The sequence below is a fragment of the Narcine bancroftii genome, chromosome 1, assembly GCF_036971445.1.
Source record: "Narcine bancroftii isolate sNarBan1 chromosome 1, sNarBan1.hap1, whole genome shotgun sequence".
Classification (NCBI taxonomy): Eukaryota; Metazoa; Chordata; class Chondrichthyes; order Torpediniformes; family Narcinidae; genus Narcine; species Narcine bancroftii.
The window spans coordinates 249,667,470-249,680,067 of record NC_091469.1 but is presented as its reverse complement, the minus strand read 5'-3'; the positions used below and the strand labels follow the sequence as shown (position 1 = coordinate 249,680,067).

The window sequence follows — 12,598 nt, the reverse complement described above, 5'->3', positions numbered from 1 at the left end:
CTAAGAGTCCTTGGAATATCAGAATCAGGATTTATGGCAGCATCAGTACAAATATACATATTATAACCACCTTACGACATTACTGTATAAAAATTAATCGTGCATGAAAAGCAAGGCAGTGTCTTTGTTTCATTGATTATTCAGGAATCTGATGGCAGTGGGGAGGAAGCTGTCCTTGTGCCATTGAGTGCTCATCTTTACGCACCTGTACCTTTTTCTCCTGTGGTAGTAAAGTGAAGAGGGGTGGTCTGGGTCGTGGGGTCTTTGAGGATAGAGGCTGCCTTAAGATACCGCCTCATGTTGATGTCCTCGATGAAGTGGAGTCTGGTGCCCGTGATGTTGCACGCTGAGTTAACAACCCTCTGGAGGTCATTAGTCGGCGACTAAACTGGCTCCCCCACCAGGCTTGCCTAGTGCGGAGGGTGGCTAGACACCCTGCAGGATGAAAAACAAGACCTGTCAAAGTGTGGATGAACCCTCTTGTGGGGTCCACAGCCATCGAGCAAACACATGCCGTGAAGCGTGGAAAGGGCATCCCTTGTATCAAAGCCTTTCAATGCAACAGAACTTAGTCCCAGCCATCTCAGATCTCAGCCGCTGGATCTGGGAGGGGATGTCCAGAGAGTGGATTTGGACCTGTGCAAAACTATACTCACCTAAATCCATCCATGCATATGCTGTTCCTTTCTAAGGAGTGGGGTATCCTCACATCAAACCCACAAACTGACTGAAAGGAACCATCATCATCTGATGTGATGGAAAGTCTGAACCAGGTAGTGATGCAACCAGCCAGAATGCTCTGTAGACGTTTTCGAGAGTCTTCAGTGACATACCGAATCTCCTCAGACACCTCACAAAGTATAGCCACTGGCAAGCCTTCTTTGTGATTTTATCAACATGGAGGCTCCAGGACAGATGCTCGGAGATGTTGACACCCAGGAATTTGAAGTTCTTGACCCTCTCCACTACTGAGCCCTGAATGAGGACTGGGCCGTGTTCCCCTGACTTCCTCCTGAAGTCCACAATCATCTCGTTGGTTTTGCTGACGATGAGTGCCAGGTTGTTGTCGTGACACCACTCAACGAGTTGATCTGTCTCCCTCCTGTCGCTTCCTCATTGTCATTGATGATTCTACCGACCACTGTGGTGTTCATCAGCAAACTTGCAGATGGTTTTTGGAATTGTACCTGCCCAAACATGTGAGTGTGTAAGAAGTAGAGCAGTGGGCTTGATACGCACCCTTGGGGTGAGCCTGCGTCAATGATCAGTGAGGAGGAGACGTTGTTCCCAATTCATACTGACTGCGGTCTCCTGATGAGAAAGTCAAGGATCCAGTTGCAGGGGGTGGGGGGGGGGGTAGTGGTGGGAGGAGGGTACGGAGGCCTAGGGTTGACCAACAGTGAAGGAATGATGGTATTGAAGACCGAGCTGTAGTTTGTGAAGAGCAGCCGTGTGTATGAGCTGCTGTTTTCGAGGCGATCCAGAGCTGAGTGGATAGGCAGCGATATTGCATCTGCTGTGGAGGGATTGTGATGATAGGTGAACTGCAGCAGGTCCAGACCTTTCCTTAGGTCCATGTTAACTCTGGCCGTGACCAGCCTCTCAAAGCATTTCAACACAGTAGAAGTCAGTGCTACTGGATGGTAGTCATTGAGGAAGCTCACACACTCTTCTTGGGGATCGGGATGATTGATGCCTTTTTGAAGCAGGTGAAAATCTCTGACTGCAGCAATGAGAGGTTGAAAATGTCCATGTATGCTCCGGCGAGTTGGTTGGCTTAGATTTTCACTAATACTACATCACTGGTACAATATCACTATTACACCAGCATCTACTAGCATTCCCAGCAATGGAATCCAGGTGCCCACCACTCTCTGGTAACAAAATAAACCCCTGAACTTTCCTCCCTTCACCTGATGCAGATCAGCTTGTGCAAGAGTTTTTGGATGGGATTCAGAGATAGGGTCTTTCTGCATTTGGAATTAGGGGCAGTCAGCCTGGCTTTCTGCGTTGGAAGTTGGATTTGATTATCTTTTTGATGGAGTGACCAAGACAATTGTTAAGGGAGGTAGACATTGTCTACATGGACGATGCTGAGGCCTTTGATGAGGTTCCCACATGACAGGCTGGTCAGAAGCATATACATCAGCAAGTGCATTGAGGATGTCATTGAGATCAAATGCTTCACAACCAGGGTTAACCAGAAATCATGGTTGGATGCAGAGGTCAGGGCCCTTCTCAGAACTTGTGATGCTGCCTTCAGGACAGGTTGTAGGATGGCATTAAGATCAGCCAAGGCTGAACTCTCCCGTACTCTCTGGAAGGCAAAGTGAGGGCACTCCCAGAAGATCCACAGACAGCTGTGCAACACAGTTGACATGAGACACATGTGGCAAAGGATCAAGGATATAATGGATCACAATCAACCTTGCGAATTAAGGACAATGACGTCTCCCTTCTGGACAGATGGAACACCTTCTATGCACAGTTTAATGAGAAGAACAGGATGACGGCAAAGGAAGTTCCATGTCCCCTGATGAACTGGCCGCCGCATAGCCGTGGCTAAGATTCCTTGGACATCTTCAACATCTCACTTCAGCGGTCCATCATTCCCGCAGGTTTCAAGACAGCTACCATCATCCATTTGAGTTCCCCTATAGAAGAAACCATTCCACAGACGATGCTATTGCCTTGTCACTTCACTCCAACCTAGCCCAACTGGAGAACGATGCCTCATACGCCAGGCTGCTGTTCATTGATTTAAGCTTGGTGTTTAATACAATCATTCCCCAGAGGCTGGTGGAGAAGCTGTCCTCGCTGGGACTCAACACCCCTCTCGGTAACTGGATCCTGGACTTCTGAGTCAGTAGCAGAATGTCGAGCACCATCACACTGGCGTACCTCAGGGCTGTGTGCTCAGCCCACTCTTGTTCACATTACTGACCAACGACTGCATCGCCAGATTCAGTTCCAACAGTGTCATCAAGTATGTAGATGACACAACAGTCGTCGGCCTCATCAGCAACAACGATAAGTCGCACTGCAGAGAAGAGGTGGGAAATCCCGTGAAACGGTGCAAGAGAAACAACCTGTCTCTCTGTAGTGGAGAGAGTGGAGAGCACCAGGTTCCTTGGAGTTCACTTAACTATTGTGGACACTCAACATCTCCTCACTTGTCAGGAAGATGCCATAGCAACTGCACTTCCTGAGAAGACTGAAGCGGGCAAGGCTACTGGCCACCATGATGCCAACCTTCTACAGGAGCTCTACCGACACCGTCCTGGCCGACTGCATCACAGTGTGGGTACGGTTGCTGCAGAGAAATGGATTGGAGGTCAATCCACAGGACCATATGAGTTGCATAGAGGATCAGTAGAGTCTCCCTACCCCACCACCCCACCCCACCCATCGACGTGATCTACTAGGATCATTGTCTGAAAAGGATGTACAAAATCATTGAGACCCCTTCCACCCAGCAAACAGCATCTTTCAGCTAGTCCCATCGGCGAAGAGATACAGGGGTGTCAGAGCCAGAACCACCAGGCTGAGGAACAGCTTCTTCCCACGGGCAGTGAGAATGCTGAATGACCAATGTAATATAAGAAAACAAGGTGAAGGAACGGTTAACAAGGACATTGTTGGGACTGCAGTGTTTGATTTAGAACAGGAGACTGGGAGCGAGAGGTTTACAATATCAGGAGGGGGCTAGAGGGGGTTGGTCACAGTCTTTTCCCCAGGATAGGGGAGTCTAAAACCAGAGGTTTAATGAGCTGAAAAGGGAGCTGAGAGGCAGCTTGGCACGGGAATGGTGGGAGTGACCAGGGCAAGTGGGAGAGGCAGAGATAAATTATATATATGTAAAGCCATATAATAATTGCAGCATAGAAACAGGCCAACTTGGCCCTTCTAGTCCATGCTGAACACTTTCTCCCACCTAACCCCACTGAACTATACTCAACCTGTTCCTTTCCTGTCCGTATCCATATCCAACCTCTCCTTAAGTGCTAATATCAAGTGTGCAGGGGCAGAGGGAAAAATGGGACCAGGCCAGAGAACATGACAAGTTGTGCTGACAGACTCATTTCCGCACACCCCCACATTACTTTTACAATCACAACTTAACAACATTCCCACCAGTTCTCCATGGTGAACTGATCAAACCTCCTCCTTGGAACTGATTGGACCTCCTCCCTCGAACCGATCGAAGCTCCTCCCTCGAACCAATCGAACCTCCCTCAAGCTGATCAAACCTCCCTCAAACTGATCAAACCTTCTCCCTTGAACCGATTTAACCTCCTCACTGGAACTAATCAAACCTCCCTCAAACTGATCGAACCTCCTCCCTAAAACTGATCAAACCCCACTCAAACTGATAGAACCGTTTAACCATCTTGGGCATTCTCACTGTGTGTTGACCTTGCCACATGGCATGACCTGTATTCTTCCCTTCTTCTCAGCAGCCAGCATGGCAGAGAATGTTCCCAGAAGACCTGATGGGGAGAAAGTGTTAGTGGGGACCAATGGAGAGGTGGCGTCTGGAGATCCAGGGGAGAAGAAGGTTTTGGAGTCCCAGGGTGCAGGTCAGGTTGTGGGGGAAGACTGCAAGGAGCAGATTCCGATGGCCACAGGCAGCAGCACAGACCAAGGAGCTGGGAATGATGGGATCTGCTTGGCTGATGGCTTGTTCATGGAAAGACCACAGTCCGGAGCAGTGACGGTTGGTAAGGAATTCCAAAGTTCCCGTAAACCCCCTGACTCCTTGGCATGACACTCAAAGCCTCGATTCCTTATCCCCAATGACCCGTGCGATCGATGCCTCTGACGTAATTCCCACTGCCCCCATTAGCCCAGGACTCAGACTATCAGGCCCCATGCACCCGTGCGGTACTGGCAGGTGCTGCCATGTGACTTGCCTCTGGCTGTGCCTCTTGTCCAGGGTCGGACATCACCTTCATCGCACGGGTACTAAGCACCAACATCCTGAGGAAGCCCAACATCCGATGGTTCAAGGGCAAATGGATGGATCTCACCAGCAAAACTGGGACTCACTTGCAGTTAAAGGAGGCGTACGACCGGAAAACCAAGGTATGGGACAGTGCCCCAGCTGGAGGCTGGACCCTCCCCTCCCAAGGAGAGTAGGGGAATTGCAATTGCCCCTGTCATTGGGGATCCCCACCACTGTCCATAGAAAGGGGAAGCCTCCTCCTAACTCTTCCTGTTCATCATTCAGTGCATCCTCCCTTTCCTGTCAGTTGAAGGATGGGGTGAACTGTCTCCTGTGACATAAGTGATGGAGGGGCCTCCAGATGTTCTCACTGTTTTTTTGCTCTAGCCCGTGGCTATATGACCGCCGGGATGTGTCCATCTGGAGCAGCTGGAAGAATGGATGCTGGGGTATGCATGTATGTGGGAGGGCAATAAGGCAAGGGGGAAGAGCCCTATCCCTGCCATTTCCTGCCCTCCTCACTCCTCTGTCCTGTCCCTCCAGGTGTATACCTTTGAGATGCACATCCTCCAGGCCAAGACCAGTGATGCGGGCGGCTACCGGTGTGAGGTCAGCGACAAGGACAAGTTCGATTGCTGCAACTTTGAGCTGGCTGTTCGAGGTGGGTACTGAGCCATGTCTCCCCAAGAGACCGCTTCACACCACCCCCCCCCACCCCCGACCACCACCACCACTAAGTTCCTGACTACTCCATTACAGACCTCGGGAGAGTATTAACTCAGACAAGTCCCTTCACAAGCTCACGGAATCAGGATTGGTTCACCAATCGAAGGCAGGGGGTTGGGGTACAGGGGCGCTTCTCTGGCTGCCAGTCAGTGGTGGGCGGTGTGCCTCAGGGATCGGTGCTTGGTCTTCATCTGTTCATGACGTATGATTTGGAAGAGGGAACCGAGGTTAGTGCATTAAAGTGTGTTAGTGAAACGAACCTGTGTGGAAAAGCAAATTGTGCAGAGGATGCAGAGAGTCTGCAGAGATGGATGGATGGGTCAAGGGAGAGGGCAAAGGTCTGGAAGATGGAGAACAATGTTGGTAATTGTGAGGTTATCCACTTGGAAGGAAAAATAGTCAATCAGATGATTATTTAAATGGTGAATGATTGCAGTGTGTTGTGAAGAGGCACTTGGGAATGCTTGTGCATGGATCACAAAAGGCTGGGTTGCAGTTGCGAAGATAATATTGGGGTTAATGACTAGAGGGATTGATTTTAAGGCTAGGGAGATTCTGCTGCAACTGTATTGGGTATTGGTGAGGCCACACCTGCAGCTTGGTCTCCTGGCTTGAGCAAGGATAGACTGGCTTTGGAGGTGTTGCAGAGGAGGTTCACCGGGTTGATTCAAGAGATGAGTGTGGGGGGGGGGGGGGTGGTCATTCTTTGAAGAGTGATGGAGTTACCTGGGATTGTACGATGGAATTCAGAAGAATGAAAGGGGGATCGTAAGGAAACATTTAAAAATTATGACAAGGATAGATAAGGCAGAGTCAATTAGGGACGATTAAAACAGTGGTTTTCAAACTTTTCCTTTCCACCCACATACCCCCTTAAGCCATCGCTTACTAATCACAGAGCACTGAAGGCAGAGGGAATACTTAAAATGGTATGGGAGTGGAAAGAAAAAGTTTTAATCTGACCCAATCGACTCGTGATATGCAGAATTTCATAACTCCAAAGGAAATGGGCCAATGACAATTTTTCTCAAGCAAAATATTTCAGTAACAATTGGGTCTAGAGCAGTGGTTCTCAACCTTACCCTCCCATCCACGTCCCACCTTAAGCAATTGCTTACTAATCACAGAACACTGATGGCATAAGGATTACTTAAGGTGGAATGTGAGTTTTAAAAAATGTTGTCCATCTCTGTAATAGAGGCTACTTCATTAAATTTATTTAATTTATGTTAACATTCAGAGAGATTAAAGAAGCACTTAAATCTATGCTGAATGGGAAATCTCCTGGTGAAGATGGATTTACATTAGAATTTTATAAAAAGTTTCAAGATTTATTAATCCCTCTTTTGATGGGCATTTTGAAACAAACAATGAAGGTTCATTCTTTACTGGATTCCTTTTCTAATGCAATTATAACAGTTATACCTAAGAAAGATAGAGATCCATTAAAAACTGAATCCTATAGAGCTATTTCTTTATTAAATGTTGAATATAAAATTGAAGCAAAGGTTTTAGCAAATAGGTTGGCTAACTACTTACCAAAGTTAATTCATTTAGATCAGGTTGGATTTATTAAGAATTGTTATTCTGCAGATAATATTGCAAAATTAATTCGTTTAATTAATATTTCTCAGAATAAATCCAACGTGCTAATGGTCTTATCATTAAATGCTGAAAAGGCATTTGATAGGTTAGAATGGATTTTTCTAATTTAAAGTACTGGAAACATTTAGGTTTGGGCCAATGTTTATTAGTTTGATTGAATCTTTATATATAAGCCCTTCTTCCAGAGAGGTGACAAATGCCAAGTATCATCACCATTTTTATGAAATTAATATAATTTTTGAAGAGTAGAGGAACTAAGAGTTAGGGGGAACAGGCAGGTTGTTGGAGCTGAGGTCACAGCCAGATTAGCCATGATCTCATTGAATGGCAGAGCAGACTCAACTGGCCAGATGGCCGACTCTGGATCCTGTTTCTGATGGTTCTTAGTTTTCAAAGTTCGATCAGCTACAGGAAAGGAGAGATTAGACGATAAAAGCCAGGAACAGAGACATCGCCTGAATAATGAGGTAAAAAGTTCTCACCTGAGATGAGCTCAGAGTGTGGTGATAAACACTATGCTGTGTGACTGAAGGAGAGAGGTTCACTGTTCACTGTCCAGCGAACAGTGGGAACTGAACTACTGAGGGTTGCATGAGATCTTTGGGGGAGCGTGAGATGAAGTGGTCTGGGCAAAGATGAAGGAATATGAGGTCCAGCAGTCAGGGAGAAGAAAACATTGAGGGATGGCCCAGTCACCTCACTCAATCACGAGTCAGAGACTGGAGCTGGCAGAGTCCTGGAAACATGCAGAATGGAGACAGGCCATTTGGCCCACTGAGTCCATGTTGACACACTTGCACTAATCCAACCTATAATACTCTCTGCACATTCCCATTTGCACTGTGGTGGGTGGTGGGGAGAATTACACTAGATCCCTTTAGAAAACTCCTTCCTACCAACCTGTTGGGTGGTGTTCCTTCAGACCATTTTGTCCCTGCCAGACATTGCCCCAGTTCTATGAACTCGCAATGGGTGCGTCTGGTTGGATTTGGTTGAGTTGCTCTGTGATCCGAGCATGCATCTCTCTGGGAAATGGAAGGAAGCGGAGTGCTGGCCGGAGTTGGGAGAGGATTATGGAGTGGTGCAGGGAATGTGCTTGGATCAGGAGTTTACACATTTCCCTCATTTTGCTTGCAGAAGTGCCAATACAAGAGGAAGTGGACATCCTGTCTCAATTCAGACGCACGTGAGTGATTCTCTGTTATCCCATGCTATGAAGTATGTCATGACAATGTGGAACCCTTCGCATTAACCCTCAAACCCACTGCTTGGGGTTTGCATCAACACTCATGAGTCTCTGCACTTTCTGACCCAGTGTTCCCCAGCAACTGCTGATCCATGTGGCATCTTGTTGGCTAGATATGACACCATGTGGATTCAAGATGGCAGTCTGTTAAACCATACAACCATAGAACACTGCCACACAATCAGGCCCTTCAGCCCATCTAATCTGTGCCAAAATATTGACCTGCACCCAGACTATAGCCTTCCATACTCCTCCCATCCATTCATCAATTCAGCTGGTAGTTCGTTCCACACTCTCAGTGCTCCCACTGGTCTCAGTGTGAAGAGATTCCCTCAATGTTTCCTTTAAACATCTCACCTTTCACCCTCAACCCATGTCTTCTCATTCTTATCTCACCCAACCTCAGTGCAAAAACACTGCTTGTATTTAATCCATCTATACCTCTCATAATTTTAAATGATCAAATCTCCCCTCATTCTTCTACACGCCAGGGAATAAAGTCCTAGCCTGTTTAACCTGTCCCTGCAACTCAGTTCCTGAAGTCCCGGCAACATCCTAGTAAATCTTCTCTGCACTCTTTCAGTCTTATTGATATCTTTCCTGTGGACCAAAACTGTGCACAATATTCCACATAGAGCCTCACCAATGTCTTATAGATCTTTACCATAACATCCCAACTCCTGTACTCGATACTTTGATTTATGAAGACCAACATGCCAAAAACTCTCTTTACAACCCTATCTACCTGTGATGCCACTTTTGGGGAATTATGTATCTGTATTCCCAGATCCCTCTGCTCTACTGCATTCCTTAGAGCCCTGCCATTTCCCCAATCTCTCCTACCTTGGTTTGTCCTTCCACAATGCAACACCTCATGCTGTCTGCATTAAATTCCATCTGCCATTTTGCAGCCCATTTTTCCAGCTGGGTCCAGATCCCTCTGCAACCTTTGAAAGCCTTCCTTGGTGTCCACAATGCCTCCAATCTTAGTGTCATCTGCAAATTTGCTGATCCAATTTACCACATTATTATCCAGATCATTGATATAGACAACAAACAATGATGGTCCCAGCACCGATCCCTGAGGCCCACCACTAGTCACAGGCCTCCAGTCTGAGAAGCAGTCATCCACCACTACTCTCTGACTGCATTTTTATCCTAAAAGTAACCTTTATTCACTGTAAAAAATATATACAAAGGAAAACGGATTCACATATACATTTTGTTACTGGGCATTGCAGTTTAACCATTTAGAACATAGAACATCAAACATTCCAAAACAGTACAGGCCCTTTGGCCCATGATGTTGTACTGACTACATAAACCTACTCCACAACATTCTAACCCTTCCCTGCCTCACACTTATAACCCTCTCTTTTCCTTAGATCCATGTACCTATCTGGAAGTCTTTTGAGTGTCCCTGTTGCACCAGTCTCCACCAGGCCTCCACCACTCTCTGAGTAAAAAACATACCTCTGACAACTCACCTAAACGTTTCGCCACTCACCTTAAACCGATGTTCTCTGGCATATGCAGTTGTCACCCAAGGAAAGAGGCATTGGCTGTCCGTCCTATCTAATCCCTTCGTAATTTTATACACCTCTATTAAGTCACCCCTCATCCTTCATCTCTCCAAATAGAAAAGCCCTATCTCTGTCAACCTTGCTTTACAAAATATGCCCTCTGTTCCAGGCAACATCCTGGTAAATCTCCTCAGTACCCTCTCCAAAGCATCTACACTGTTCCTATAATGAGGCGACCAAAACTGAACACAATGTGCAAGGTGTGGTCTGACCAGGGTTTTATAGGGCTACAACGTTACCTCATGACTCAAACTCAAACCCCTGAATTTTGAAATTCACATTTTATTTCCAACATTATCGAAGTGAATTCCGGCCATTTAAACGCATGCTGGCCAATTACACTAAAATGAACCTACAAGTCCCTGCGTTTTGAAGGGTGGGCGGAAGCCGGAGCACCTGAAGAAAACCCACGCAGACACAGGGAAAACATACAAACTCCTTACAGACAGCACAGGATTTGAACCCAAGTTGATGCCGCTGTTACAGCGTTGGGCTATCCCCTACACTGCTGCCCTGAATGAACATAGCTGCCCCAAATGAAGGTCATTCAAGCCCTAATGAAGACTAACACACCATACACCTTTTAAAACTACCTGATCAATGCATAACAGTCTTGAGGGTTCTTTTGATCTGGAACCCGAGATCTCTCTCTCCTCCACACTGTTAAGAATCCTACCATTAACCAAAGTGCATCACGTCACATCTAGATGGAACTCCATCTGTTTCTTCTCCACCCAGCTCTGGATCTTGTCTATGTCCAGTTGTAACCTTCTACACTGTCCAAAACACCTCCAACCTTGGTATCCTCTGCAAACTCACTGACCACCCATCCAATGTTTCACATTATTCCCATAATGTGGTCCCCTGGGGTTGTTTGAGGGACTTCTCCTTGATCTCAGCCCCTCAATGTCCAGTGACAGAAAGATCCTCTCCACAGGGCCTTTGTGTTGGCTGTGCCAAGCCTCAGTGAGTCCCTCGGCACATACTCCCACAGCCTGGAATGTGCCAGTTTGGCAGCATGCCCTCACTGACATCTGCACGTGCTGTAAGACCAATGGGTTTCAGGCAGACTAAAGGGCATTTTTCACTGAGATGATGGTCTTCCAGCAGCTCTGGGTGTCTGTCTCTGCAAGTGTGTCTGGAAACAGCCTCAGTCACACTAACACTGGGAATGAACTGTGACAAAGACTTTTGCATCCTTCTCCACACAGTCTTAGTGAATTCTGCAGAGATGGGCCACCACTCCAGCGCAGTCATCTCACAGCCAGCGTACATTGTGGGTGATATTCCGGACGTACAGGTTGAATCTGACTGGGAGGTTCTCAAATCCTGGTGCTTATTCATGAGCTCTGATGATGAGGCATTCTCCCTTAAGCCCTGCTGACGGCTGTTGTCAGAAACAGAACCTTTGGCCCATCACGTTGCTGCTGACCACTGCACTTGTCCATTCCAGTTATATTAACCAGCATTTGGTTAGGGTTTGATTAGTGAGTCCATGAACAGGTGAGGGTGAGATGTCTGGGTACTGGGCTTGGCCCTGGCATCTGCCTTGTCTGCACCCAATAGCTTTAACCTATGCTTCACACCACCATCTAGGAGCCTGCCAGCAGTGGGAGCCCAGCGGTGGACGAGGACCGGTGGCAGGTAGTTCTGTTTGCAGCAGTGCTCAGAATCTCCCCTTTTCAGGGGGAGGTGGGAGCCTCAGCCCGGTGGGTCGGCCTCATTGGCTCTGAGCAACAATTGACCTGCTCCAGCAGAAGTTAACTCTTGCTCTGCACCCTGGCCACAGCTCCAACCTGCTAAAACAGCCAACTCAGAATCATTCCCAGCTTCCGGAATGTGCTGGAGTCATGGGCGCAGATTCTGAGTGATGCCCCAATGCTCACGATTCTCTGCACAGGCACCGGGGGGGGGGGGGGGGGGGCGGGGGAACTGATGGGACCTACGTGGGAAGGCATGTCACTTCTCAACCCTCTCTCAACCCCTCCCCTCCCACCCCTTATCCCCACCCCCTTCTCACTCCCATCCCCTCGCACCCCACATCCCTCATCCCCTCTCACCACAACCCTCCCCCACTCCCTCACACCCAACAGCCCCACCCCATCTCACCCACACTCTCCCTCACCCCCTCCCTCCCACTCCACATCTCCCACCTACCTCACCCCCACCTTCCCTCCCTCCCCACATCCCCCACCCCTCCAACCCCACCCTCCCCCTCACCTCCCACATCCCCACCAATTTCTCCCACCCTCCCTCACCCCCCTCTCTCCCTCCCCACATCCCCTAGCCCCACTCACCCCAACCTTCCTCCCCCTCTCACACCACATCCCCAACCCCTCTCACCCCCACCCTCCATCAACCCCTCCCTCCCCACATACCCCACCCAACCTCTTCACTCCCTCCCACCCAACATACCCCACCTCCTCTTCCCCACCCTCCCTCATCCCCTCCCTTCCCACATCCCCCACCCACTCTCACCCCCACCCTCTCTCT

General features: G+C 48.2%; 1 protein-coding gene across 1 annotated transcript in view; it reads left to right on the top strand.

Moving 5' to 3' along the window:
• The first annotated feature begins 4,463 nt into the window (after nucleotides 1-4,463).
• Nucleotides 4,464-12,598, top strand: part of LOC138740976 (myosin-binding protein C, cardiac-type-like) — a 337,578-nt gene continuing 329,443 nt past the window's right edge. The window contains exons 1-4 of the mRNA XM_069894359.1: nucleotides 4,464-4,721; nucleotides 4,937-5,085; nucleotides 5,489-5,606; nucleotides 8,414-8,462. Of these exons, the coding sequence (XP_069750460.1) occupies nucleotides 4,466-4,721; nucleotides 4,937-5,085; nucleotides 5,489-5,606; nucleotides 8,414-8,462 (572 nt within the window). The 5' untranslated portion in view covers nucleotides 4,464-4,465. The remainder of the gene's footprint in view (nucleotides 4,722-4,936; nucleotides 5,086-5,488; nucleotides 5,607-8,413; nucleotides 8,463-12,598) is intronic.